Source organism: Phalacrocorax aristotelis, chromosome 32, assembly GCF_949628215.1.
Source record: "Phalacrocorax aristotelis chromosome 32, bGulAri2.1, whole genome shotgun sequence".
In the NCBI taxonomy this organism is placed as follows: Eukaryota; Metazoa; Chordata; class Aves; order Suliformes; family Phalacrocoracidae; genus Phalacrocorax; species Phalacrocorax aristotelis.
This window is the reverse complement of record NC_134307.1, coordinates 83,958-108,742: the sequence shown is the minus strand read 5'-3', so window position 1 is coordinate 108,742 and position 24,785 is coordinate 83,958. Positions and strand designations below refer to the sequence as shown.

Genomic DNA, 24,785 nt, shown 5'->3' with positions numbered 1-24,785 from the left:
AACTGACCTAAAAAGGGAGGGAAACAGACTCAAACCCACAGGAAATAGCCTCAAAGTGGGTGAAATCGGCCCCAAAGTGGGTGAAATCGAGCCAAAATTCAGTGAAATAACCTCTGAGTGGGGGAAAAACAGCCCATATGTGGTGAAAATGCCCCAAAACTAGGGGAAATGGACCCAAAAGTGGGAGAAATCGACCAAACCTGGGAGAACTGACACCAAAGTGAGTGAAACTGGCCCCAAGCTGGGTGAAACTGGCCCAAAGCAGGTGAAACTGATCCCAAAGAGAGTGAAATGGGCATGAAAAAATGGTTAAAATTGACACAAAAATGGGTAAAATGTACCAGAAGTGTTGAAACTGACCCCAAACTGGGTGAAATTGACCCAAAGGGGAGCAGACGGTGACCTCAGAGGGGGTGAAACTGAGCTGGGAGGGGATGAAACAGCCCCAAAAGCGGGGCCCAGAGGCCCCCCACACATTGCAGTTGTGCTGCGGGTGTTTATTGTCCATGTTCAGCCGTGTGCGCCCGGTGCTGCACCCCCAACTGCCCCATAGATATCCCCCCAGCTGCCCCATGGATCCACCCAAGTGCTCCCCAAACTGCCTTGTAGCCCCACAGCTGCCCCCTGACTTGCCCCAGAGACCTCCTATTCCCCCCTCAACCTGCCCCATAGATCCCTCCACACCCAAAGACTCCTGCACAGCCCCACAATTGCCTCTCAGCTGGTCCCACAGACACTCCCAACCTTCCCCAGAGACCCCCTCAGACCCATAAATGGTTGCACAGACCCTCCAACTGCCCGCCAACCTTGTCCAGGGACTCCCCCCCAGACCAATAACCTACCCCAGAGACCCCCAAGCCTAACCTATCGATCCCCTCAACTGCCCCTCATCACCCTCCCCCACCCCCCCCCGCCCAAATACAAAGGCTTTGGCATGTGCAAGCAAAGAGCAAGTGCGACCCATGGAGGCCCCCAGTGCCCCCCTGTTACCCCCAGTGTCCCACCGGGACCGTCAGTGCCCCCCAGTGCCAGTCCTGTACCATGCACAGAGACCACCCCATGCTGTGGAGCAAGTCCTGGGTCGGATCCATGGTCACCCCATGGCATGGGGCAAGTCCGTGGCCAGACCCGTGGGTCACGCCACACTGTGGAGCACCCATGGGACCCCCATGGGGTATTTATGAGGCACCCCACATCAGGGAGCAGCTCAGGGGTGAGGGACCCCCCCATGTGAGGCTCCCAAGCACCACGGGGCACCTCAACGGTACCAGATCCCTATGCGTGAAGCCCCAGACCACCATGGGGCACCTCGAAGACCACTTCAGTGGTGCACCATATCCAATGATTCACCCATGGAATGTTCTTATGGTGGTCGTGGGGTGTCCATTGGACCTCTGTGGGGCACCCCACCCCACGGGGCACCTCAAGGGTGCCAGATCCCCAGGCATGAGGCCCCCCCCCAAGCACCATGGAGCACCTTGAACACCACCTCAATGGCATACCCCGTGCAACAGGGCATCCACGGGATGCTCTTGTGGTGGTCGTGGGGTGTCTGTTGGACCTCCATGGGGCACCCCACACCATGGGGCACCATCGGTGGGGCTGGGGGTGGCCGCGGTGGCCTCACCCGAAGAGGCGGAGGAAGCACGGCTGGCAGTAGGGCTTGCCCTCCTGCTCCTGGAAGGTGCCCTTGGAGAGGGGCCGGAGGCAGAAGGCGCAGACGAAGTGCTCGGGGTGGAAGCGCTGGGCCATGGCGGTGACGCACCGGCCGGCGATGGGCTCCCCGCAGCCCCGGCACAGCGAGCCCCGCCGGGCATGGAAGTGCCGCTCGCAGTAGGGGTGGCCGCCATCCTCGAAGAAGCTGCCCCCCACGAAGGGTGCGAAGCACTCCTGGGGACAGGGGCGTGGGGGTGGGAATGTCAGGGAGCAGGGGAGGTGGGGACGTGGGACATGAAGTGCTCCTGGGGGTGGGATGCAGGGACCTGGGGACACCAGAGACCGGGGGACATGGGGACATCAGGGACCAGGGGAGCTGGGACAGGGGGACGTGGGGACATCAGGGACCAGGGGAGGTGGGGCAGGGGGACGTGGGGACATCAGGGACTGGGGAGATGGGATCTGGGGACATCAGGGATGAGGGGAGGTGGGACAGGGGGACGTGGGGACATCAGGGACCGGGGATGTGGGGACAGGTGGACGTGGGGACATCAGGGATGAGGGGAGGTGGGACAGGGGGACGTGGGGACATCAGGGACCATGGGAGGTGGGACAGGGGGACGTGGGGACATCAGGGACTGGGGAGATGGGATGTGGGGACATCAGGGATGAGGGGAGGTGGGACAGGGGGATGTGGGGACATCAGGGACCAGGGGAGGGAGGGCTGTGGGATGTGGAGTGCTCCCGGAGGTGGGACATGGGGATGTGGGGACACCAGGGACTGGGGAGGTGGGATGTGGGGACATCAGGGATGAGGGGAGGTGGGACAGGGGGATGTGGGGACATCAGGGATGAGGGGAGGTGGGACAGGGGGACGTGGGGACATCAGGGACCAGGGGAGGGAGGGCTGTGGGATGTGGAGTGCTCCCGGAGGTGGGACAGGGGGACGTGGGGACACCAGGGACTGGGGAGGTGGGATGTGGGGACATCGGGGACCGGGGAGGTGGGGACATGGGGGCAGCGGGGGTCTCACCCGGCAGACGAAGCACTCAGGGTGCCAGAGCCCCTCGAGGGCAGCGATGTAGCCCTCCAGGATGGGCCGCCCGCAGCCCCGGCACCGGCTGGAGAAGAGCTCGGCAAAGTCCTGGCGGCAGTACTGCTGGCCGTCCTTCTCCAGGAAGCCTGGGGGACACCACGGGGACGGTGGGGGGGTGCGGTGCAGGGATGGGGAGGCGTGGGTACATGGGGACACGGACGTGGGCACGGTGAGACGTGGCGACACGGGGGATGCGGCCGTGGTGGCGAGGCCAGGATGGAGAAAGAGAGACATGGGGACGTGGGGATGGTGGTGGGACCAGCATGAGGATGGTGAGATGTGGGGACACGGTGGGACAGCAGGACAGGGCAGGGACACGGGCACGGGGGCCACCCACCCTCCTCGCCAAAGGGCTGCCCACACTTGACGCAGCAGAAGTGCTCCGGGTGCCAGTTCTTGTCCAGCGCTGTCACCATTTTCTGCGGGGGGAGACAGGGGTGTCATGGCCAGCCCCCCTCTCCCAGGGTCCCACCGCACTCCACAGGGTCCCATGGCACCCCAGAAGGGGCCACTGCACCCAAGGGGGGTCCTGCTGCTCCCAGAGCCCCCCCCCCCCCCCCCCAAGCACCCCAGAAGGTCCCATTGCAGCCAAAGGGGTCCTACTGCTCCCAGAGCCCCCCAAAGGTCCCCTTGCCCCCCTAGGCGTCCCCCCCACCCACGTCGAGGATGGGCTGGGCGCAGCGGGCGCAGCGGGGGGAGAAGAGCCGTCCATAGTCCCGCGGGCAGTAGGGCACCCCGTCTTTCTCGAAGAAGCTGCCACCCCCGAGCTCCCCTCCGCAGCGGGCGCAGACAAAGTGCTCGGGGTGCCAGGTGCACCCCAAAGCCTTCACCACCTGTGAGGGGGGGAGAGAAGGAAAAAAGGGAGGGTCCCAAGGAATGACGCCCCATTTTGGGGTCCTGCGTGGATGAAGTCGGGTTTAGGGTGCTGCTGGGGTGTGCGCGTGTGCCCTCACTCTGGGGCTGCAGCTGACTGGGGGTAGCCCTATGTTTGGGGTGCAGCAGAGGGCACCCCCCCTTTAGACCATGCATGAAGCTAACCCCATTGTGAGGTCCACCAGAAGACCCCCCCATTTTGAGGAGCACCAGAGGAACCCCCCCGCACAATTCTGGGGCACAGCCACAGGCAGCCCCATTTTAAGACACCCACAAGGAAGCCCCCACTTTGGGGTGCAATACCAGGCACCCCCCCACCTTTTTCCTCCCCCATCCACCTGCTCCCTCCCTTCCACCCCCCCCCAAGGGCACCCCAAAACTCACCTTCCCAGCGATGGGCTTCTGGCAGGACCCACAAACCCCCTTGGCCCCCGTGGGGACTCCCTGGCGGCTCAGGTCCGACTGCAGCAGCACCAGCATCGAGTCCAGGTTCCCCCCCTCAGGAACCCCCTTTTTTGGGGGGGGCTGGGGGTGGGAAGGGGGGAAGAAGAGAGTTATGGGGGTGCAGGGTCAAATGGGGGACACACCCCCTAAAACCCTGCAGACTCACGGTGCGGTGGAGGTGGAAGTCGGAGAGCGAGGCCATCAGCTTGTCCAGCTCCTGGGTGGCCGAGGTGGCTGAGGCAGGGGGCATGGGGGGGGTGTCCGAGCTTCTTTGGGGGTGCAAGAAGAGGGTTAAGGGCAGGCTCTGGGAGTGGGTGGGTGCTGATAGGGGGGCTGGTAATTGGGGATGATCCCATTTTGGGATGCAGCTGATGGGAGTTATCCCCATTTTGGGGTGCTGCTGATGGGTGTAACTCCATTTTGGGGTGCTGCTGCCCCCCTCTGGGGACACACACACATACACACACTCACCGGGCGGGGGAAACCCCGACTTCAGCCTCGTCCACTGCCTCCTTCCTCTTCACCCCCTCGGAGCTCTTCAGGGGGGGAAACTGGGCCAGGATCTCATCTGGGGGGGTGGGGGGTTGTGTGTCACAGTCAGTTTTGGGGTCCTCAGGAAGGTTTTGGGGGGTGTTCCCAGGGTGATTTTAGAGATCTCCAAGGAGATCAGAAGTCCACAGAATGATTTCTGGGGTCACCGGGTGATTTGGGGGGGTGAGGGGGATTGGGGCACCCAGGCTTCTTTTTTGGGATGCTTTAAGGAAGGTGCTCTGGGGGTTTTTGGGATGCCCGGGGTGGGGGTTTGGGGCAGCCAGAGATGATTGTGGGGGTCCCCAGGCAGATCTGGGTGGGCAGGGGCAAGGGGGTGGGGATGGGGTACCTGCGATGGAGCTGTGGGTGGCATTGAGGTCGCGGAGGAGCCGGTCGAGCTCCCCCAGGCTGGGGGGGGCTGGGGGTGACCGGGGGGGCCGGGCCTTCTGCACCGTGCTGGGGGATGGGGACATCAGGGGATGGCACATCCCCTCTGTGTCCCCAAGAACCTCTCCACCCACACCCCGATCATCCCCCTCCTCCCAAATTGCCCCACCCTCCAATGACCCCAATGTCCCCTCCCATGTCCCCAGCGCCCCCCCGCCATGTTCCCACCAGGTCCCCAAGGTCCCCATACCTGTAGAGCTGCTCGGTGTCCCCCCCTGGTGCCTGGGGACCAACACGTTGGGGATTAATGGGGACCTGGGATGCCATCACCCCCCAACATCTGCATGCCCAGGGTCCTCGAGGTCTCCGTGTCCCCCTCGAGTCCCTATCCTCATCCCTGATGTCCCCATCCCAGGGGTCCCACAACCCCACTGTCCCCCATCTCCGACCCCCATGTCCCCCAGATCCTCTATGTCCCCAGAACCCCCAGGGGCCCCCAACAGTCCCAAGGTTCCCAATGTCCCCAAGTCCTCCAAAGCCTCCCATGTCCCCAAGATCCCCAGCATCCTGCAGTGTCCCCAGGGCTCCTCATGGCCCCAATGTCGCAAAGCCACTCAATGTCCCCAAGGTCTCCAACACCCCCAAGGTCTCCAAAGTCTCTCACATTCCCAATGCCTCCCTGTGCCCCAGGGCACCCAGTGTCCCCAACGCTACCCCTTACGCCCACGGGCCCCAAGGTCCCCTGTGTCCCCAAAGCCCCCCCGATGCCCACAAGGTCCCCAGCATCACTGTGTCCCCAGGGCCCTGCGTGGCCCCAAGATGCCCAAGCTCACTGGGCCATAGGGGGGTGGGGGGGGCCGGGGGGGGTCCCCGCCAGAGGCAGCGGACAGATGGGTGGGGGGTGCCCCTCCCGGCGGGTCCGTCAGCAGCACTGGCCGCCGGGCGAGGTGCGACGTCGTCGTCTCCAGGTCAGCCAAAAGGGCATCTGGGGGCGGGTGCAGTGGGGTGAGGGACCCAGACGGCCAGGCATCCATCCCTCCCTGCACCCACAGACCCAGGCATCTGAGTATCCATCCAATCCAGCACCCATGGACCCAGGCGTCCAGCCAGCCCCCATCCCCTGCACCAGGGATCTAGGCACTGTTCCCTCCAAGCACCCATGGACCCAGGTGCCCGAGCACCCATCCCTCCCAGCACCCATGCCATCCAGGGGACCCAGGGCTCCAGGCACCCACCGATCCCAGCACCCACGGACCCAGGCATCCAGGCACCCTCCCATCCCAGCACCCACGGACCCAGGCGTCCAGGCACCCTCCCATCCCAGAACTCATGCCCTCCAGGGGACTGAGGCCTCCAGGCACCCACCCATCCCAGCACCCACAGTCGCAGACATCCAGATGCCCAGCCCACCCATCCCAGCACCCATGCCATCCAGGGGACCTGGGCCTCCAGGCCCCCAAATCTCCCAGCAGTGATAGACCCAGGCGTCCAGGCACCCACCCATCCCAGCACCCACAGACCCAGGCATCCAGCCACCCACCCATCCCAGCACCCACGGACCCAGGCGTCCAGGCACTCACCCATCCCAGCACCCACGGACCCAGGCGTCCAGCCACCCTCCCATCCCAGCACCCACGGACCCAGGCGTCCAGGCACCCTCCCATCCCAGCACCCACGGACCCAGGCGTCCAGCCACCCTCCCATCCCAGCACCCACGGACCCAGGCATCCAGATGCCCAGCCCACCCATCCCAGCACCCATGCCATCCAGGGGACCCGGGCCTCCAGGCCCCCAAATCTCCCAGCAGTGATAGACCCAGGCGTCCAGGCACCCACCCATCCCAGCATCCACAGACCCAGGCATCCAGCCACCCACCCATCCCAGCACCCACGGACCCAGGCGTCCAGGCACTCACCCATCCCAGCACCCACGGACCCAGGCGTCCAGGCACCCTCCCATCCCAGCACCCACGGACCCAGGCGTCCAGCCACCCACCCATCCCAGCACCCACGGACCCAGGCGTCCAGGCACTCACCCATCCCAGCACCCACGGACCCAGGCGTCCAGGCACCCTCCCATCCCAGCACCCACGGACCCAGGCGTCCAGCCACCCTCCCATCCCAGCACCCACGGACCCAGGCGTCCAGGCACCCTCCCATCCCAGCACCCACGGACCCAGGCATCCAGATGCCCAGCCCACCCATCCCAGCACCCATGCCATCCAGGGGACCCGGGCCTCCAGGCCCCCAAATCTCCCAGCAGTGATAGACCCAGGCGTCCAGGCACCCACCCATCCCAGCATCCACAGACCCAGGCATCCAGCCACCCACCCATCCCAGCACCCACGGACCCAGGCGTCCAGGCACTCACCCATCCCAGCACCCACGGACCCAGGCGTCCAGGCACCCTCCCATCCCAGCACCCACGGACCCAGGCGTCCAGCCACCCTCCCATCCCAGCACCCACGGACCCAGGCGTCCAGGCACCCTCCCATCCCAGCACCCACGGACCCAGGCGTCCAGCCACCCTCCCATCCCAGCACCCACGGACCCAGGCGTCCAGCCACCCTCCCATCCCAGCACCCACGGACCCAGGCATCCAGATGCCCAGCCCACCCATCCCAGCACCCATGCCATCCAGGGGACCCGGGCCTCCAGGCCCCCAAATCTCCCAGCAGTGATAGACCCAGGCGTCCAGGCACCCACCCATCCCAGCATCCACAGACCCAGGCATCCAGGCACCCACCCATCCCAGCATCCACAGACCCAGGCATCCAGGCACCCACCCATCCCAGCACCCATGCCATCCAGGGGACCCAGGCCTCCAGGCACCCAAATCTCCCAGCAGTGATAGACCCAGGCATCCAGGCACCCACCCATCCCAGCACCCAGGTACTCCAGCGGACCCAGGCGTCCAGGCACTCACCCACCCCAGCACCCACAGACCCAGGCATCTGGGCCCCCAACATCTGCCACCCCTGCCGCCGCCCCAGCACGGGAGCTAGCCGGCAGGCCGGCTGGACAGATGGCAGCAGGGACGGCCGGACAGAGGGACGCGGGCGGCTCTTACCCAGGTCGTCCATGGCCGGGACTGGGTGCGGCCCCCCGTGACGTCGCCCCGCGCGGGCCCCTCGGTGCCCATGTATGGAAGCGCCCGGACGCCTGGGTGCTGGCCAGGGGATGCGGGGGGGCCCCGGGATATGGGGGGGGAGGGGGGGGGGGCCTGGGAGGCCGGATGTCTGGGGCCCTGGGATACGGTGGCGGGGCGGGGGGAGGGTGGATGCCTGGCTCCGTGGGATACTGGGGGGGCTCAGATGCCTGGGTCTGTGGGATACTGGGGGGGCTCAGATGCCTGGGTCTGTGGGATACTGGGGGGGCTCAGATGCCTGGCTCCGTGGGATACTGGGGGGGCTCAGATGCCTGGGTCCGTGGGATACTGGGGGGGCTCAGATGCCTGGGTCTGTGGGATACTGGGGGGGCTCAGATGCCTGGGTCTGTGGGATACTGGGGGGGCTCAGATGCCTGGGTCTGTGGGATACTGGGGGGGCTCAGATGCCTGGGTCCATGGGATACGGGGCAAAGTGGGGGAGATGCCTGGGTCTGTGAGAGGGGGGAGGAGGGGACTTGGGAACTTGGAGCTGGGAAGGGAACGGGCCCGGATGCCTGGGCCCGTGGGATATGGGGGTGCAAAAACACCAGGGTCCGTGGGTCCCTGGGACACAGGGGGACTCAAACGCCTGTGTCTGTGGGATATGGGGAGCCCGGACACCTGGGTCGATGGGATACAGGGGGACCCAGATGCCTGGGTCTGTGGGATACAGGGGGGCCCGGATGCCTCGGTCCGTGGGTCCCTGGGATATGGGGGGGCCCAGATGCCTGGGCCCACAGGATTCAGGGGGACCCAGACACCTGGGTCTGTGGGTCCCTGGGATATTGGGGGGTGGGGGGGTGGGGTGGCACAGAGGGAGACAGACACTTGGGTCCTCACCATGCTGGAGCAGCTTCACGTCCTTTATTGTGCGTTGCCTCCACTACAGTCACAACCCTAAAACCCTGTGAAATTGAGCTGAAACCGGGCACCCCTCCCATAGCAGCCCTGCCCCGACACTGTGGGGATGCCCCATAACTGGTGGGGGGGTCCCCCTGTCACCTGGGGAGTGCCTTGAAACTGTGCCCTCCTCCTCAAACCTGGACCTCCTCCCCTTGTGCCACCACCCTGTGTGCCACTTGGGGGGTCCTCAAGGTCCCCATGGGGGCACCTCACCTCCTCCTCCTCCACCTCATCTACATCATCAAAAAAAAGCCTCAACATCTAGATGAGGTCCCCAGGGTTCTCAAGTAGGTCCACAAGTCCTTATGTGGGGGCTCCCCATCTCCTCAGCTTTGTCTTCATCATCAAAAAAGGGCTTCAACTTGCAGAGGAAATCCCCAAGGACCCCCGCCCCCCTGGCCTCATCTTCATCATCACAAAAGGCCTTAACATCTACAGGAGGACCCCAAGGAGGTCCCCGAGGTCCCCACAGGGGCCCCTGAACCTCCACAACCACCTCCTTCATCTAACGGCTCCCCAGAGTCGCTACAGTCCTTCTGTGCACCCCCTGATTAAGGGGTGTTCTTGAGGTCCCTTGACCTCCATGCCCTGCTTGTCCTCATCTAAGGGGTCCCCAACTCCCATGGGGGGGGTCCCCGAGAAGGTCCACCATGCCCTTAAATTTCAGGAAGTCCTCCCTAAGGTCCCTGTAGGTGTCCTCCCTCTCCTCAAGGTCCCTAAAGGTGTCCCCAAGATCTCAGAGAGCTCTCCTTTCCTCTTAATCCCCCCAGTCTCTGTCGGAGGTGTCCCTAACAGCCATAATGGGGTCCTCCAGGGAGTCATTAAGGTCTAAAGGTCCCCTGATAGCCACATCCTCCTGATTTTCATCTAAGTGGTGCCCAAGACCTGTAAAAGGGCCCCCAAGGTCTTAGGAAAGTCCTCTGACCTCCATGTCCATGTCATCTTTGTCTAAGGGGTCCCTAACATCCAGAGGGGTCCCCAAGGGTGTCCCCAGGGTCTTAGGAAGGTCCCTGACATCCATGTACGCCTCATCTTCATCTAAGGGGTCCCCAACACCCATGCAGTGGTCCCGAAGATCCTGCTGGGGGTCCCCAAGGTCCTAGAGAGGTCCCTTGACCTCCATACCCACATAGTCTTCACCTAAGGGGTCCCCAACACCCATGCAGTGGTCCCGAAGATCCTGCTGGGGGTCCCCAAGGTCTTAGAGAGGCTCCTTGACCTCCATACCCACATTGTCTTCACCTAAGGGGTCCCCAACATCCATAGATGGGTCACCAAAAGGGTCTGCCATGTTGTTGAAGTCTCCTTGGGTATCCCCAAGGTCCTCGTAAGGGATGCCAAAGTCATCCTCCAGGCCCTCGAGGTCCCCCTGGGCATCCCCAAGGTCCCCATTAATGCCTCCAGGGGGTCGCAGCAGTGGGTCGCCCCCATCCCATGGCTCACCCATATCAAGGTGGGGCTGGGCCCCCTGGGGCGCCACAGCAGCCATCAAAGCCCGGGCCAGGCGAGGGGGACATCGGGCTAGTCGGGCCACCCGAACTAAACGGGGGGCCACGTTGTGGGGTGGCCCCCCCAGAATGGCCTGGGCAGCCCGGGCGGCCAATGGGGCACAACCCCACCGCTCAGCCAAGGCCCAGAGGGCACCAGGGGACGCAGAGACGGCAGCAGCCATGACATCCTCAAAGCCATCCACCAGGTAACGGCGGGCCAAGGCAATGGCAGCGCCGGCAGCGGTGGGCGACACGGGCGGGGACAGGACGGGACACCCGTCCCTGGGGCGACCCCGGCAGCCGTGGACAAAATGGAGGAGGAGGAGGAGAGGGCGGCGGGGGGCACAGCCCAAGGCCACCGCTGCCTGGCGGGCCTCGGCAAAGGCCCCTCCCAACATGGCTCCAAGGACAGGGGACCCCTGGGTCAGGGCTGCCCGGGCCACCGGCACCCCAGGGTGGGTGCCATTGGGGAGGAGGAGGAGGTCGTGGGGGGTCAGGGCATAGGGACATGGCTCCAAGGACGCAGCGGGATGTGTGGCTGGAGGGGTCAGGGATGCCCGGGGTGCTGGAGAGGGTGGTGGAGATGGGTTGGAGGAGCTTGGGGATGCCTGGGGACAGGGGTTGGAGGAGCCTGGGGAGGCTCGGGGACAGGGAGATGGGTTGGAGGAGCTTGGGGATGCCTGGGGACAGGGGTTGGAGGAGCCTGGGGAGGCTTGGGGACAGAGGGATGGTTGGGGAGATGGGTTGGAGGACGCTAGGGACACCTGGGGACATGGGAGTGGTGGGGGGCAGGGGTTGAGGGGTGTTGGGGACACCTGGGGACAGGGGCACAAGTGGGAGCATGGGTTGCAGGACCTCCGAGACACCTGGGGACACGAGTTGGGAAGGTTTGAGGACAGTGGAGAAGAGGACAGTAGGGGACATTTGAGGGGTCTTGGGACCACTTCTGAATGGAGGTTGGGAGGGTTTGGGGACAGCTGGGGACAAGAGGATGCTCGGGGACGTTTAGCAGCCCTTGGGGACATCTGGGGACCGGGTGGCCCCAGGGAAAATGGATCTGGAGATATTTGGGGACATGGGGACACAGGGGACAGCAGGGGTGGGGGGTAGAGGGCTACAGGGGACAGGGGATATGGGGATCCTGTGGATGCCCACGACTCGTCAGCATCCCCAAGTCCGTCCGTGTGTCCCCATGGGTCCCCATGTCCATCCGTGCACGGTGGTATGTCCCCAACGTCACCGTGCCCATCTGCAGGAGAGGCTGCGTGGCCATCCATGTGCCTCCAGGTGTCCTCGGTGTCCCCAAAGGTGTCTGTGTGTCCCCACAGATCCTTGTGGCGGTCTGAAGGTCTCTGCAGGTCACCGTTCTCCCCAGGGACATCACCTCTGTCCCCATGTCTGTCTGCCTGTCCCCACAGGTCCTCAGCATCCCCGTGTCCCCACGGGTCCTTGGTGTCCCCATCTCCGTGCACCTGCGGGTCCCCCGTGTCCCCAAGAGCACCTGTGAGTCCACGGACCTTCCCAGCATCCCCCCATGGGATGTCCCCAACATACCCATTCATCTGTCCCTGTGAGTCACCAGTGATCCCAGTGTCCCCACCTGGGTGTCCCAACGATCCTCCATGTCCCCAACGATCCCCAGCAGCCTCAGTGTCCCCCTCCACAACCCCCCCGACGCCCCACCACGTGTCCCCAGCACCCCATGGGGCCGTACCTGCAGGTCCGCAGCACTGGCATGTCCCAGGGCGTCCTCGCCATCCCCCGGCGTGTCCCCCGGCATGTCCCCGGCGTGTCCCCGCAGGAGGGCGATAGCATCGGCGGCGTAGAGGGCGAAGGCTGGGGGGGGCTCATAGGGGGACACGGGGCCCCGGGCCACCGCCGAGAGCAGCAGGGCCACTGCCCCCCCTCCCCACAGCAGCCCCCGTGCCGGGGACGCCGGCCTGCACATGCCAAGGACACGTGTCATGCCGGCGTCACGGCAAAGGGATGCCGAGGGTCACGCCGACGCCACACCAACCAACCACGGGTCACGCCAACGTGACAATAATGGCTTGAGTCACGCCAACGTGACGCTGCCGACGTGGGTCATGCCAACGACATGGGTCACGCCAACATGACGCCGCCAATGACATGGGTCACGCCAATGTGACATCAACACGGCGGCCACACCAACATGACACCAACACTGTGGGTCCCGGCAGTGACGTGGGTCACAGCAATGTGACGCTGATGCTGTAGGTGATACCGACACGACGTCAACGTCATATGGGTCACGCCCGTGGGTGATGCCATTGTGACGCCAATGATGTCACGCTGACGTGTGGGGGATGCTATAGGGCCTAGGGCCACCCCCCACCCTGGGGGACATCGGGCTGCACACGCCAACGATGCATCGATGACGTGCCGATGACACGGCAGCCACACAGAGTGAACGTATAGGAAACCTATAGGCGGATCTATAGGGGTACTCTACGGCTACAGGTAGGAATCTATACAAGACCTATGGGACTGCCTATGAGGCATCCATAGGGGACTAACAGGGCTGCTTATGGGGCAGCTACAGGGAACCTATGGGGCTGCCTGTGGGAGTTCTGCAGTGGGCCCTATAGGTGATCTGTAGACTTGGGCACCGGGGATCTATAGAGGGTTTACAGGGGCTTTACAGGGCCAGCAACAGATCCATAGGAAACGATCGCACTCACTACGAGGCGCTTCGAAGCAATCTTCGGAATATCTGTAGGGTTTGTTATGGGGAATCTATAGGAAACACTTATGAAATTGACTATAGCGGATCTTCGGGGCCACCTACGGAGAATGTATAGTGGACGCACTGCCTTGGTTAAAGAAATCTATACTACTTGGGGTCTACAGGCTGTTTCCAGGACCACATACGGATCCCATGGGGCTCTATAGAGGCTCTATAAGCTCCAGAAGCAAGGGAAGAACCCCCAGATGGGTTACAGGGCCAATTCTGGAGGGCTATAGGGTGCCACAGGGGCTCTATAGGGGACATATAAAGCTCCCTAGATGATGCATCGGGCTCTATAGAGGACTTGTGGGCCCAGGTGCAGGGGAACACATGAGGGAACTCCCAGGTGAGTTATGGGGCTGGTTCTGGGGGGCTACGGGAGAGTACAGGGACAGTATAGAGTCTGTATAGGGGATGTAGAAAGCTCCATAGGGGACGTACAGGCTCAGCTGCAGGGGAATGTGTAAGGGACCACCCCCAGGGGTTAAGGGCCCGTTCTGGGCGGGGGTGATGGGGATGCAGAGAACCTATAGAGGGCCTATGGGGGTGCTATCGGGTCAGTACCTGGCGAGCAAGGGCAGGGCGGTGGCACAGGCCAGGCGGGCCGGGGGGGCCCCGCAGCGTAGCATGTGGGTCAGCAGCCCCACGCCAAAGGGGGCCGCTGCTGCTGCCACCAGGTTGCGCAGGAGTCCCTCACCTGGGGGGGGACATAATTGGGGGTGGGTGTGTGTGTCAGGTCCATAGGATCCCACTCCTTCCCCCACCCCTCAGGGTTACCCCAGGAATTCCAAAAGAGCACCCAGGACCTCCAACAGGCCCCCAGTGACCCCCAGCAGCCCTCCAGAGACTCCAAGAAGCCCTAAAGACACCCACAGGGACAACTGGGACACCCCCCCCCCCCCCCAAATACCAGTCAGGACCCTCCATCAGCCCCAAAAAGGCCACTCAGGACCCCCTGGGCACCTCCAGTAACCCCCAAGGAACATCCAAAAACTACCCAGGGCCTCCAGGGACCCCTGGGGACCGCCAAACTCCACCAAGGACCCCAGGAGACACCAATAATCCCTCAGAGACCCCCAAGAGCCCACTGGGGACACCTCAGAGACCCCCTAAAGGTCACCCAGGCCCACCTTGGGACTTCCAGAAGCCGCCCCAGAGGCCCCCAAATGCCACCCAGGACTCCCAGCAGTCCCCCAGAAACCCCTGTGGACCCCCAAAGGCCAGCCATGACTCCCAGGGATCCAATTAGCCCCCTGAAGCCTCTTCCCCCCCCCCCACTCACCCAACTCCTTGAGACGTGCCTGGCGGGGGTGAGGGGTGGCGGCTGGACGCCTTGGTCCCCCTGGCCGCGAGAGCTCCTCGGCCTGGGGTGGGGCGAGGCCGAGGACCAGCCAGGAGTGGAGCAGGGAAGGGACGTAAGCCCGGACCAGCGCCCCCAAAAAAGCGGGGTGCCCTGTCAGGCCGCTGCAGCACCCGGGCAGCCCGGGGGGCCGGGGCAAGGGACCCCCGTTAGGTAGCGGAGGAGCCCCGAAACAACGGGGGCAGTGGCCAGGGCTCGGCTGGGTTCGTCGGCGGCTGCTAGGCGCCCCAAAAGTAGGAGAGCGGGGCTTCGGGGAGCCAAGGGTCCCCCTCGCCCACCCCCCGGGGCAGGGCCAGGGCCCCCATGGGGGGCAGGCGACGGCGGGGAGGTGAGGGGCAGTGGGGGGGGGGCGGTGGAGGACGGGGGGGAGGGCGGTGGGGAGGCAGCTTCAGAGAGGAGCCAGGACCTAGGGGGAGAAATGGGGGTGCTGAGCAGTTTGGGTGGGGGACAGGGACGGCCCTGGATGCCCAAGGTGTCACTAAGGGACAGCCAGGACTCCCCACCCCCCTGTTCTATCGCCAAGGACAATCCCAGGGTGGCCCCCCCAAGCCCCAAGGTGACAGCTTCCCCAAAGATGACACCCAGGAGCCCCCCCCCCAGGTCCCAAAGACCCCCAAGGAGGTGCCAAAGCCCTACAACCCCCCCAAAAGCCTGACCATCTGTACATCCCCCCACTCACTTGAGTCCCCGCAAGCTCCCGGCAGCTGCCCCAGCCCCAGGCGGACCAGGCAGCTCCCGGGAAGATCACATGACGCGGCAGCTTCATCCTCCTCCTCTTCGTCTTCCTCCTCGTCCTCTTCTTCCTCTTCCTCCTCCGCCTCATCAGCCCGGGCTCGCAGTACGTCGGCGAGCAGCGGGACCAGACCCCGGGCCTCCAGGGCTGCCAGGGCCTCCTGGTCGTAGGCGAAGGCAGCCAAAGCCAGGAGGACGCGGGGACGCCACGGCCGGGCGCGGGGCTCGGCCAGGAGCCGCAGGAGCAGCCCCAACCCACCAGCTGCCCGCACCCGCGCCCGGTTGACAGCTTCCCGGCACAGCAGGCAGAGCGCCCGGACGGCTACAGTGGCACCGGCGACATTGGGGGATGCCAACGCCCTCCTCACCTCCTCGGTCACTGCCTCCACCGCCCCGGCGGCCCCCAGGGCAGGTCGGAGCGGGGCACGTGCGCAGGCGTTGGCGATGGCTCCCAGGGCGGGTTGGCGGTGATCCCGCTTGGCGTGAGCGGCCAGGGCGGCCAAGGCGGGCAAAGCGGGAGCCACGTCATCAGCCGAGGGGCCGGGACTGTCGGTGAGACCCCGCAGGGCTCGGGCGACGGCCGGGCAGGCGGGATGAGCCGGGGAGAGGGAGGCCAGGCGGGAGGCCAAGGCTCGGACGGCCCCAGCTTGGCCCAGGGCCCGGCGGGGGGCTGGGGCAGCCCCCAGGATGCGGAGGGCACGGGCGGCGCTGTGGAGGCACTCGGGGGTGCCGCAGGAGGCGGCCAGGGACACCAGGAGGGGTCCAGCACCTGCAAAGGAGGGGGCAGAGTTAAGGGGATGCAGAGTTGGGGGAGCCTCGGGGACATGGGGAACATTAGGGGACAGCCCAAGGACATCCTGGTGCTCCCAGGGATGAGAAAGCCATTAAGGAGGGTGTTCGGGACACCCTTTGGGGACGTACAGGCATGTTGGGGGACAGGTTGGGGACATCCTGCTACCTGCAGGGATGAGAAATGCATTGAGGGACACTTTGGGGACACTCTCTGGGGGCATAGCACCCATCAGGGGACATCTCAAGGATGTCCTCATGCTCCCAGGGATGAGAAATCCACAAAGGGACTAATTGGGGACACGGGGACCCACTAGGGGGATGGGTTGGGGACCCCTGGGGACATCATGGCTACCTGAGGGACCCCAGGAACACACAAGGACCCTCCCCAGCGACCTTGGGGACACCCAAAGGACCCCTGAGAACACCTAAGGGACCTCATGGACAGCCAAAGGACCCGCAAAAACAGGTAAGGGGACCACCGGGGACCTCAGGGACACCCTGGAGAGCAACCAAGGGGACCCCTGGGGGCCTTGTGGTACCCTCAGGAAGAGGCACACATCCCCTGCAGACTTCAGGGACTCCCGAGGGACCCCTGTGGACACCCAGGCCCTCCCAGGGACCTGCTCACCGGCGTCAAGGACGTCCCGGGCGCCATCGGGCTCCAGCGCCAGGTTGGCAAGGGTGCGGGCCACCCGGTTCTGCACGCTCTCCGGCCCTGGTGAGGACAGCAGGGCCACTGTGGGAACAGGGGACAGAGGTCAAGGCTGGGCACAGAGGGACACCAGTGGGGTCAGGTCAGGGGTCAAAGGTCATGGTTAGGGACATGCTTAGGGACAGGCCAAGGGGAAAGGGTCACAGATGGGGACAGGGGGGCACCCCCAGGATGGGTCAGGGGTCACCAGGGTGGGGATCGGGATTCTCCAGTTGACCTCAGTGGGGCTTGGACTGAACCATTCCTGGGGATGGAGGGGGGTGGGTCCAGACCTATTCCCAGTATGGGCTGGGGTCCGAGCTGTCCCATTCCCTCTATGGCAGGGTCCAGACCCATTCCCAGTGTGGGTTGGGGTCCGAGCTGTCCCATTCCCCCTACGGGGGGTCCAGACCTATTCCCAGTGTGGGCTGGGGTCCGAGCTGTCCCATTCCCCCTATGGGGGGTCCAGACCCATTCTAGTATGGGCTGGGGTCCAGGCTGTCCCATTCCCTCTATGGCAGGGTCCAGACCCATTCCCAGTGTGGGCTGGGGTCCGAGCTGTCCCATTCCCTCTATGGCAGGGTCCAGACCCATTCCCAGTATGGGCTGGGGTCCAGGCTGTCCCATTCCCCCTATGGGGGGTCCAGACCCATTCCCAGTATGGGCTGGGGTCCAGGCTGTCCCATTCCCTCTATGGCAGGGTCCAGACCCATTCTAGTATGGGCTGGGGTCCGAGCTGTCCCATTCCCCCTACGGGGGGTCCAGACCCATTCCCAGTATGGGCTGGGGTCCAGGCTGTCCCATTCCCCCTATGGGGGGTCCAGACCCATTCCCAGTATGGGCTGGGGTCCAGGCTGTCCCATTCCCTCTATGGCAGGGTCCAGACCCATTCCCAGTGTGGGCTGGGGTCCGGGCTGTCCCATTCCCTCTATGGCAGGGTCCAGACCCATTCCCAGTGTGGGTTGGGGTCCGAGCTGTCCCATTCCCTCTATGGCAGGGTCCAGACCCATTCCCAGTGTGGGCTGGGGTCCGAGCTGTCCCATTCCCTCTATGGCAGGGTCCAGACCCATTCCCAGTGTGGGCTGGGGTCCGAGCTGTCCCATTCCCTCTATGGCAGGGTCCAGACCCATTCCCAGTGTGGGCTGGGGTCCGAGCTGTCCCATTCCCTCTATGGCAGGGTCCAGACCCATTCCCAGTGTGGGCTGGGGTCCGAGCTGTCCCATTCCCTCTATGGCAGGGTCCAGACCCATTCCCAGTATGGGCTGGGGTCCAGGCTGTCCCATTCCCCCTATGGGGGGTCCAGACCCATCCCCAGTATGGGCTGGGGTCCAGGCTGTCCCATTCCCTCTATCGCAGGGTCCAGACCCATTCTAGTATGGGCTGGGGTCCGAGCTGTCCCATTCCCCCTACGGGGGGTCCAGACCCATTCCCAGTGTGGGCTGGGGTCCGAGCTGTCCCATTCCCCCTACGGGGGGTCCAGACCCATTCCCAGTGTGGGTTGGGGTCCGGGCTGTCCCATTCCCCCTACGGGGGGTCCAGACCCATTCCCAGTATGGGCTGGGGTCCAGGCTGTCCCATTCCCTCTATGGCAGGGTCCAGACCCATTCCCAGTATGGGCTGGGGTCCGAGCTGTCCCATTCCCCCTACGGGGGGTCCAGACCCATTCCCAGTGTGGGCTGGGGTCCGAGCTGTCCCATTCCCCCTACGGGGGGTCCAGACCCATTCCCAGTATGGGCTGGGGTCCAGGCTGCCCCATTCCCTCTATGGCAGGGTCCAGACCCATTCCAGTATGGGCTGGGGTCCGAGCTGTCCCATTCCCCCTACGGACCGTCCGGTCCCATTCCCAGCATGCCAGCATGGGGCTGGGGTCCGGGCTGTCAGGCCCATTCCCAGAACGGAGTCCCAGGCCCTGGGCTGTCCCAACCCCTCGGGGCAGGGGGGCCGTCCCGCCCCGATCACTCACCGAGACGGGGGACGCCGCCGAGGCGCCGGGCCTGACGGCGGCAGCCGGGCTCGGTGCAGCAGTTCCCGAGGACGCTGAGGGCCAGGTCGAGGGTGCGGCGGGGCCGCTCAGGCCCCAGCAGCTCCAGCAGCGGCCCCAGCCCGCCCCGCTCTCGGAACCGAGCGGCTCCTCCCGGGCGGCGGGTGTGACGGGTCCGCAGCGCCAGCAGGGCCCGGGCCAGCCCCGGCTCAGCCGCCGCCCGCACCGCCTCCACGCACCAGCCTAGCGGCTCCGACATGGCGGCGGCGGCGGCGGCGGGGCCCGGCCCGGGCCCGGGCCGGCGGGGCGGCAGGGAGGGAAGAGGACGGTGGCCAGGAGGGGCCGCGCGTCGCGGGGCACGACGGGAAATGGAGTCCGCCCCGGGGAGGGACGCGCCGCGAGGCGGCGGGCTCGGGACTACAGCTCCCGGCGTGCACCGCGGCGCGGCGGGCGGGACTACGGCTCCCGGCGTGCACCGCGGCGCGGCGGGTGCGTACTGGGTGCACACTGGGTGCACTGGTGGCTCCGTACTGGAGGCACTGCGAGTGCTGGTGATCCCACACCCGGATCGCAGGTGAGCCCTGTACTGGGAGCACTGGAATGTTGGTGACCCCGTCCTGGGTCCCTCTACTGGGAGTGCTGGTAACCCTGGACGCGAAGGTGAACCCCGTACTGGGAGTACTGGCAGCACGGGTGACATATTGGGGCACTGGGAGTGCTGGTGACCCCACGCCGAGTGCACTGGTGACCTCATACTGGGAGTAGTGGTGATGCCATTCTGGGAGTACGCCCAGGGAGATGGGACACCTTGGGGGGAGGGGTGTCACAGAGGTGCTGGAGGGGAACGGGGACCTCGAGGTGGCACGGGGACACCGGGGGGGGGGGGGGGGGACAGAGACACCGAGGTGACATGACACCAGGGTGACGTGGTGATGCCAAAGGGGGACAGAGGCACCGAGGTGACATGTAGACATGGGGTGACACAGAGGTGAAAACAGGGTCCTGTGAGGTGACACAGAGACAAGAAGTGACATCAAGACATGAGGTGACATGGGGACACCAAGGGGGATACACAGAGACATTGAGGTGACAACAAGACGTTGGGGAGACACAGACATGGAGCTGACACAGACACACTAGGCAAATGAAGACAGGGACATGTCCCCCCAAGTGACACGGACACACAGGGGGGTGTGACATGGACATGTGGGGGGTTGACACAGACATACTGTGGGGTGACACAGACACGTGGGGGTGTGTGACGTGGACATGTGGGGGTCACATGGAGGCACTGAGGTGACACATAGACACAGAGATGTACCCAAGGATGTCCTAGTCACACCCCAAACCCCCCAAAGGGGACAAGGAAAGGGGGAGCCATTTTGAGGAGGGGTGAGGGTGGCAGTGTGGGGGTGTGACACCCCGGGGAGGGGACACCCCAGTAATCCCCTGCACCCCTGTCACCCTGAGCTCTGCAGCCCGATATTCGCCCTGTACCCCCAGGACGTGTCACTGCCAGCAACCGGCCGTAGGAAACACTTATTTTATTGGGGTATATAAAAGAAACACCCTGTGCCTGGGGCAGCTACTTGCGGTTGTTGGGGGCCACGGGCTCATTCACCTGCAGGGAGAGGGGGGGCGAGGGAGCCCTGGACCTCCAAAACTGCCCACGGGCCACCCCCAAACCCTACGCCTGTCCCCCCCAAACCATCACCCCCACCTACCCTGACACCCCCAAACCATCTCCCCCTCCCCAAACTGTGTGCCTCAAAATCACCCCCACAGCCCCCCCAAACTGCCCCAGCCCCCCCTCAATTTCCTATCTCCCCCTCCACAAATCACCCCCATCTGCCCCCAAAACTGTCCCCCCTCGACACGCTCCTGTGCCCCCCTAAATTTCCCATCTCCCCCTTCCCAAATCACCCCTAAGGCCCCCCCAAACCTGCCCCCGCAAATCCCCCTGACACCCCCTCCCATCCCCCACCTTCCTGGCAAAGCACCGGAGGGACTCACTGAAGTTCTTTCCTGGGGGAGACGCTTACAAACATTAGCCTTGGCAGGGGGACACGTGGGGGGCCTCAAAACCCCGCAGTCTCCCCACATTGGGGTAAGGAAGTGGGGGGGCACCCCCAAAGCAGCTCACCTCCTCTGACCTGGGCAACACCAGCATCTTGTCAAGCGGGGATGCTGCTCCAGGCCATTTTTCTGCTCCCTCTTCGGCAGCGGCGATGTTGCTCTGGGTAAGGAGAGAACCCTGTGACTTTGGGGGTACAGTGGGGGTGTGCCTCCCCCCAGAACCCCCCGGCCTTCAGCTTGAGCTCCTGGACGACGTTAGGGAGGTATCGTTGTTCTCTCTCTGGGCCGTGGAGCTGTTGCTCCTGCTGCCTCAGCTGCTGCCGATGACGCTCCAGCTGCTGCTCCTGCCATTGCAGCTTCTCTTCCGCCAGCTGGAGCTGTGCCTGCCGGGGGGGGAATGGCGGTGGTTGCGGTGGGGGGGACACCACTCCGCTGGGGGTGGGGAACCGTCCCCAGTGGGGTGGGACACTGGCCCCAGGCGGGGCAAAACTGGCCCCAGTGGGGGGCAAAACCCAGCCCTGATTGAGGGCTCCTGAGATGCCTCCGCTTCCCTACGTGGGACTTTGGGTGCAAAAGCGGAGTAATTGGTGCAAAATCACATTATTTTCTTTTCCCCAGGCATCCAGGTGTGCCCCCTGCCCCCTCCCACTGGGGACCCAGGTGTCCAGGGGAAGCGGGCGGGTAATGGGGGACGGGGGGAGCCAGGGGGCGGGGGTACCTTGAAGAACCGCTGCTTCTGTTGGCAGTCCCACCTCTGGGCTGCGGGGGAGTCAGGATGGAGGGGAGGGCCAGGGGGTGGGAGCACCCGGAGACCCCCAGGAACACCCCATGGTCATCCTGACCCCCCCAGGTCGTCCCCCCCCAGGCACCCTGACCCCCCCCTGGGGTGCCTCAACCCCTGCTTGGGGCAACCTAACCCCCCCAGGACACCCCTCGGGCACCCTGACCAGTGAGGGGGGGGGCGGCCTCACAGGGACACCCAAAGAAGAGGACGAAAAGGAGGAAGAAAGTGGAGGGGGAAGGAAAATGAGGAGGAAGAGGTGGGTGGGGATGAAGCTGAGAAATAGAAGGGGTAAAGGCTGAGGATGAAGAGGAAGAGAAGGTGAGGCTGAAGATGAAGGGGAGGAGGATGGGGAGGAAAAGTACAAGGAGCAGGAAGAGGTTGAAGAGAGGGAAGATGGAGAGAAAGAGAAGGAGAAAAAGGAGGGGGAAGAAGAAAAGGATGAAGAGGAAGATGAAAGAAAGGAGGATAAGGAGGATGAAGGTAAGAGGAAGGTGAGGAAGAAGGTTCAGAGGGGGAGGAGGAAGGCTCAGAGGAGGAGGAATATGATGGCAGAAAGGCTTGGAGGAGAAGAAGAATGAAGGCAAGAGGCTCAGAGAAGGAGGAGGTGGATGATGCAGTGGAGGAAGGCTCAGAAAATGATGATGACAATGATGGGAAGGAGGAAGTCTCAGAGGATGAGGATGAGGAGAAGAAAGGCTCAGAGGATGAGGATGATGGGGGGGAAGGCTCAGAGGAGGATGATGGAGGGGGGACGAAAACTCAGAGGAGGATGATGGGGTGGAAGAAGGCTCAGAGAATGAGGAGGGGGAGGAAGGCTCAGAGGAGGAGGAGGAGGAGGAGGGTGGGAAGAAGGCTCAGAGGATGGTGATGATGCTAACGATAGTGGGATGAAGGCTCACCACAACAGCTGGGACACAACCAGCAGCCTTGACTGGGCAGCATCACCCCAGGGACAGGCTCTGGCAGCCGGCACAGTTCCTGGGGGGGACCCAGGCGTCCGGGGGGCACCCAGGCAACCCCCACTCCCCGCAGGGGACCCAGGCGGCTGGGTCCCTCCCTCACTCGCCCTCCCCCTCCCTCCTGCAGGGGCTCTGGGGCTGGCCACACAGGCGGGCGCCATTTTGGGCCCCTCCTGCCCTGGGGGGGGAGAACATGGGGGTATGTGGGTGACACCATTTTGGGGACCTCCCATTATGACCCCCCCTACTTCAGGGCTCCCCCTTTCCCCCCTTATTCCCCTCCCAGTTTGGGGACATCCCTTAACCCCCTCATCTTGAGAGCCCCACCCCAATTTGGGGACCCCAAATTCCCCCCCCAGTTTGCCCCCTGCATTTGTACCCCCATAATTCCCCCCCATTTTGAGGATGCCCCCATTCCCCTCCTATTCTGGGGCCCCCACCACTGCCCCTCCCAATTTGGACCCCCTTAATACACCCCATTTTGTGGACCCCTCCCCCAATTCAGGTCCCCCCAATGTGGGAGGCTCCCCCCAAATCCACACCTACCCCATTTTGGGGTACCCCAAATACCCCTCCCCATGGCCACCCCACCGTGTGCTGCTCTGGGGGAGGTTCAAGCTCCCCCCCAGGGGGTTTTGGGGTCCCTTGATTTTTGGCCCCTCCCTTGGATTTGGGACCCTTCGTTTTGGGGGGACCCCCCCGTTTTGGGGACCCCCCCCACCATACCAGGGGGGGCAGGCTTCTCCAGGCCCCTTCAAAAGTCAAAGTTATTCAAATCTTGAGTGTGACCCAGGAACAGGCAGAGCTCCATCTTCTGATCTTCCGACCTGTGGGGCTTTGAGGGGGTGCCTGAAATTAGGGGGAGTCCCCAAAAACTGGGGAGGGGGGGCCAAAACCTCGGGGCAGGTTGCTGACCCGGGGAGACCCCAAAATCCAAGGGGAAGTTGTGGGAGGGAGTAGTGGGAATGGGGGGAATGAAATCATAATAGGGGATAATGGGGGTCCCCTAAAATTTGGGTGGCTCAACATACCCCAGGGGACCCCAAAATGCCTCCCAGGACCACAAAACAGCCTGGGAGAGGGGATGAAGCAAATGGGGGGGGGCTTGAAACAGTCAACAGAGATTTGGGGGGGCACCACTGGGAGCAGAAGGAACCCTGGAAGTGAGGGGTCCCCAAAATGGCTCCGGGGGGGGGACTGTGAAACCACCCGAGGGGGGGTCCAAGCTGGCAGGGGGCAGGGCTAGAGCTAGCCCCGCCCCCAGGGCCAACTTGGAGGGGGCCGGGGTCCTGTTTAGGGGTGAGGAGCTGGAACTCTGAAGCTGGGGTCTGGGGGGGGGGCGCCCAGACTTTTGGGAGGGTGTGAGAGGTACCTCTTGCAGCAGATGTCGCAGCGCCCGCGGTTGGCCCCGGATCTACGCGAAACCTCCGGCCGCAGCTGGCGCGGCCCCAGGGCGGGGTGCTCCCCCCAGCTGTCCGCCATGGCCTCCCCGGGGGGGGGGGGGGGGGGGGGGGGGGCACACCCCCCAGGTCCCCCAAAACACCACCCTGAGGCCACGCCCCTGCCTCGTATCCCCGCCCTGAGGCCAAAGGCCACGCCCCACATCGTGACACTGACCCACCCCCCCCAAGGCCACACCCATGCCTCATAACCCCGCCCAACACCTCTATAGCCACGCCCCTCGGCCCGCCCAAGTGGCTCTGAAGGCCCGACCGCCGGCCCCGCCCCCCCCCGCAGCTTCTCCCCGAACCCCCCCTCCCGCCGGGCACCCCCAAAATACAGCCCCTCCCCCTACATACCCCTCCCCCCCCCTCCGGATTCCCCCCAGCCGCCTCCCCTCTCCCCCAGGACACCCCCAAACCACCCCTCACCCCCACCCTCCCCGTACGACGCCGCAGCAGCCGCCGCCGGCGCACGGGCGCTGACGTGTGCGAGGGGCGGGGCTAAAACGCCGCGCGGGAAGGAAGGGGGAGATGGCCAATGGGGAAAGGGCGGGGCGGGGCGGGGGCGGGGTTTGCCGCCACCCGGCGGAGTGGGAGGGCGGGACCTGCGAGTACGTCACCTGGCGGGGCGGTGTTATGCAAATGAGGGTGCACCACCGCCTCCCCGCGGGACACGGAAGGCGGGGATATGC

General features: G+C 64.6%; 2 protein-coding genes across 7 annotated transcripts; both read right to left on the bottom strand.

Annotated features, from left to right (window-relative positions):
- Window positions 1-472: 472 nt before the first annotated feature.
- On the bottom strand, window positions 473-8,168 carry TGFB1I1 (transforming growth factor beta 1 induced transcript 1). Of its 4 annotated transcripts, none has more exons than XM_075076578.1 (11): window positions 8,057-8,168; window positions 5,821-5,972; window positions 5,238-5,269; window positions 4,950-5,056; window positions 4,541-4,637; window positions 4,236-4,338; window positions 4,010-4,150; window positions 3,412-3,585; window positions 3,090-3,171; window positions 2,690-2,838; window positions 473-1,890 (listed from the first exon to the last, which is right to left on the bottom strand). In XM_075076578.1, exons 1-11 carry the CDS (start codon window positions 8,067-8,069, stop codon window positions 1,624-1,626), a joined length of 1,317 nt encoding a protein of 438 aa, XP_074932679.1. In that variant the 5' UTR covers window positions 8,070-8,168; the 3' UTR covers window positions 473-1,623. The 4 variants fall into 4 exon arrangements, with proteins under 4 accessions (XP_074932679.1, XP_074932681.1, XP_074932680.1 ...); XM_075076580.1 differs by having other exon boundaries at window positions 4,010-4,087; XM_075076579.1 differs by having other exon boundaries at window positions 4,236-4,335.
- Window positions 8,169-8,967: 799 nt separating this feature from the next.
- On the bottom strand, window positions 8,968-24,173 carry ARMC5 (armadillo repeat containing 5). 3 transcript variants are annotated; one of them, XM_075076591.1, is made up of 9 exons: window positions 24,024-24,172; window positions 20,976-21,068; window positions 18,815-19,413; window positions 16,789-16,896; window positions 15,316-16,137; window positions 13,841-13,973; window positions 12,242-12,467; window positions 11,253-11,999; window positions 8,968-11,219 (listed from the first exon to the last, which is right to left on the bottom strand). In XM_075076591.1, exons 1-9 carry the CDS (start codon window positions 24,131-24,133, stop codon window positions 10,239-10,241), a joined length of 3,819 nt encoding a protein of 1,272 aa, XP_074932692.1. In that variant the 5' UTR covers window positions 24,134-24,172; the 3' UTR covers window positions 8,968-10,238. The 3 variants fall into 3 exon arrangements, with proteins under 3 accessions (XP_074932692.1, XP_074932691.1, XP_074932693.1); XM_075076590.1 differs by having other exon boundaries at window positions 8,968-11,999; XM_075076592.1 differs by lacking the exons at window positions 8,968-11,219; window positions 11,253-11,999; window positions 12,242-12,467 and adding an exon at window positions 14,559-14,640 and having other exon boundaries at window positions 13,840-13,973; window positions 24,024-24,173.
- Window positions 24,174-24,785: the final 612 nt, after the last annotated feature.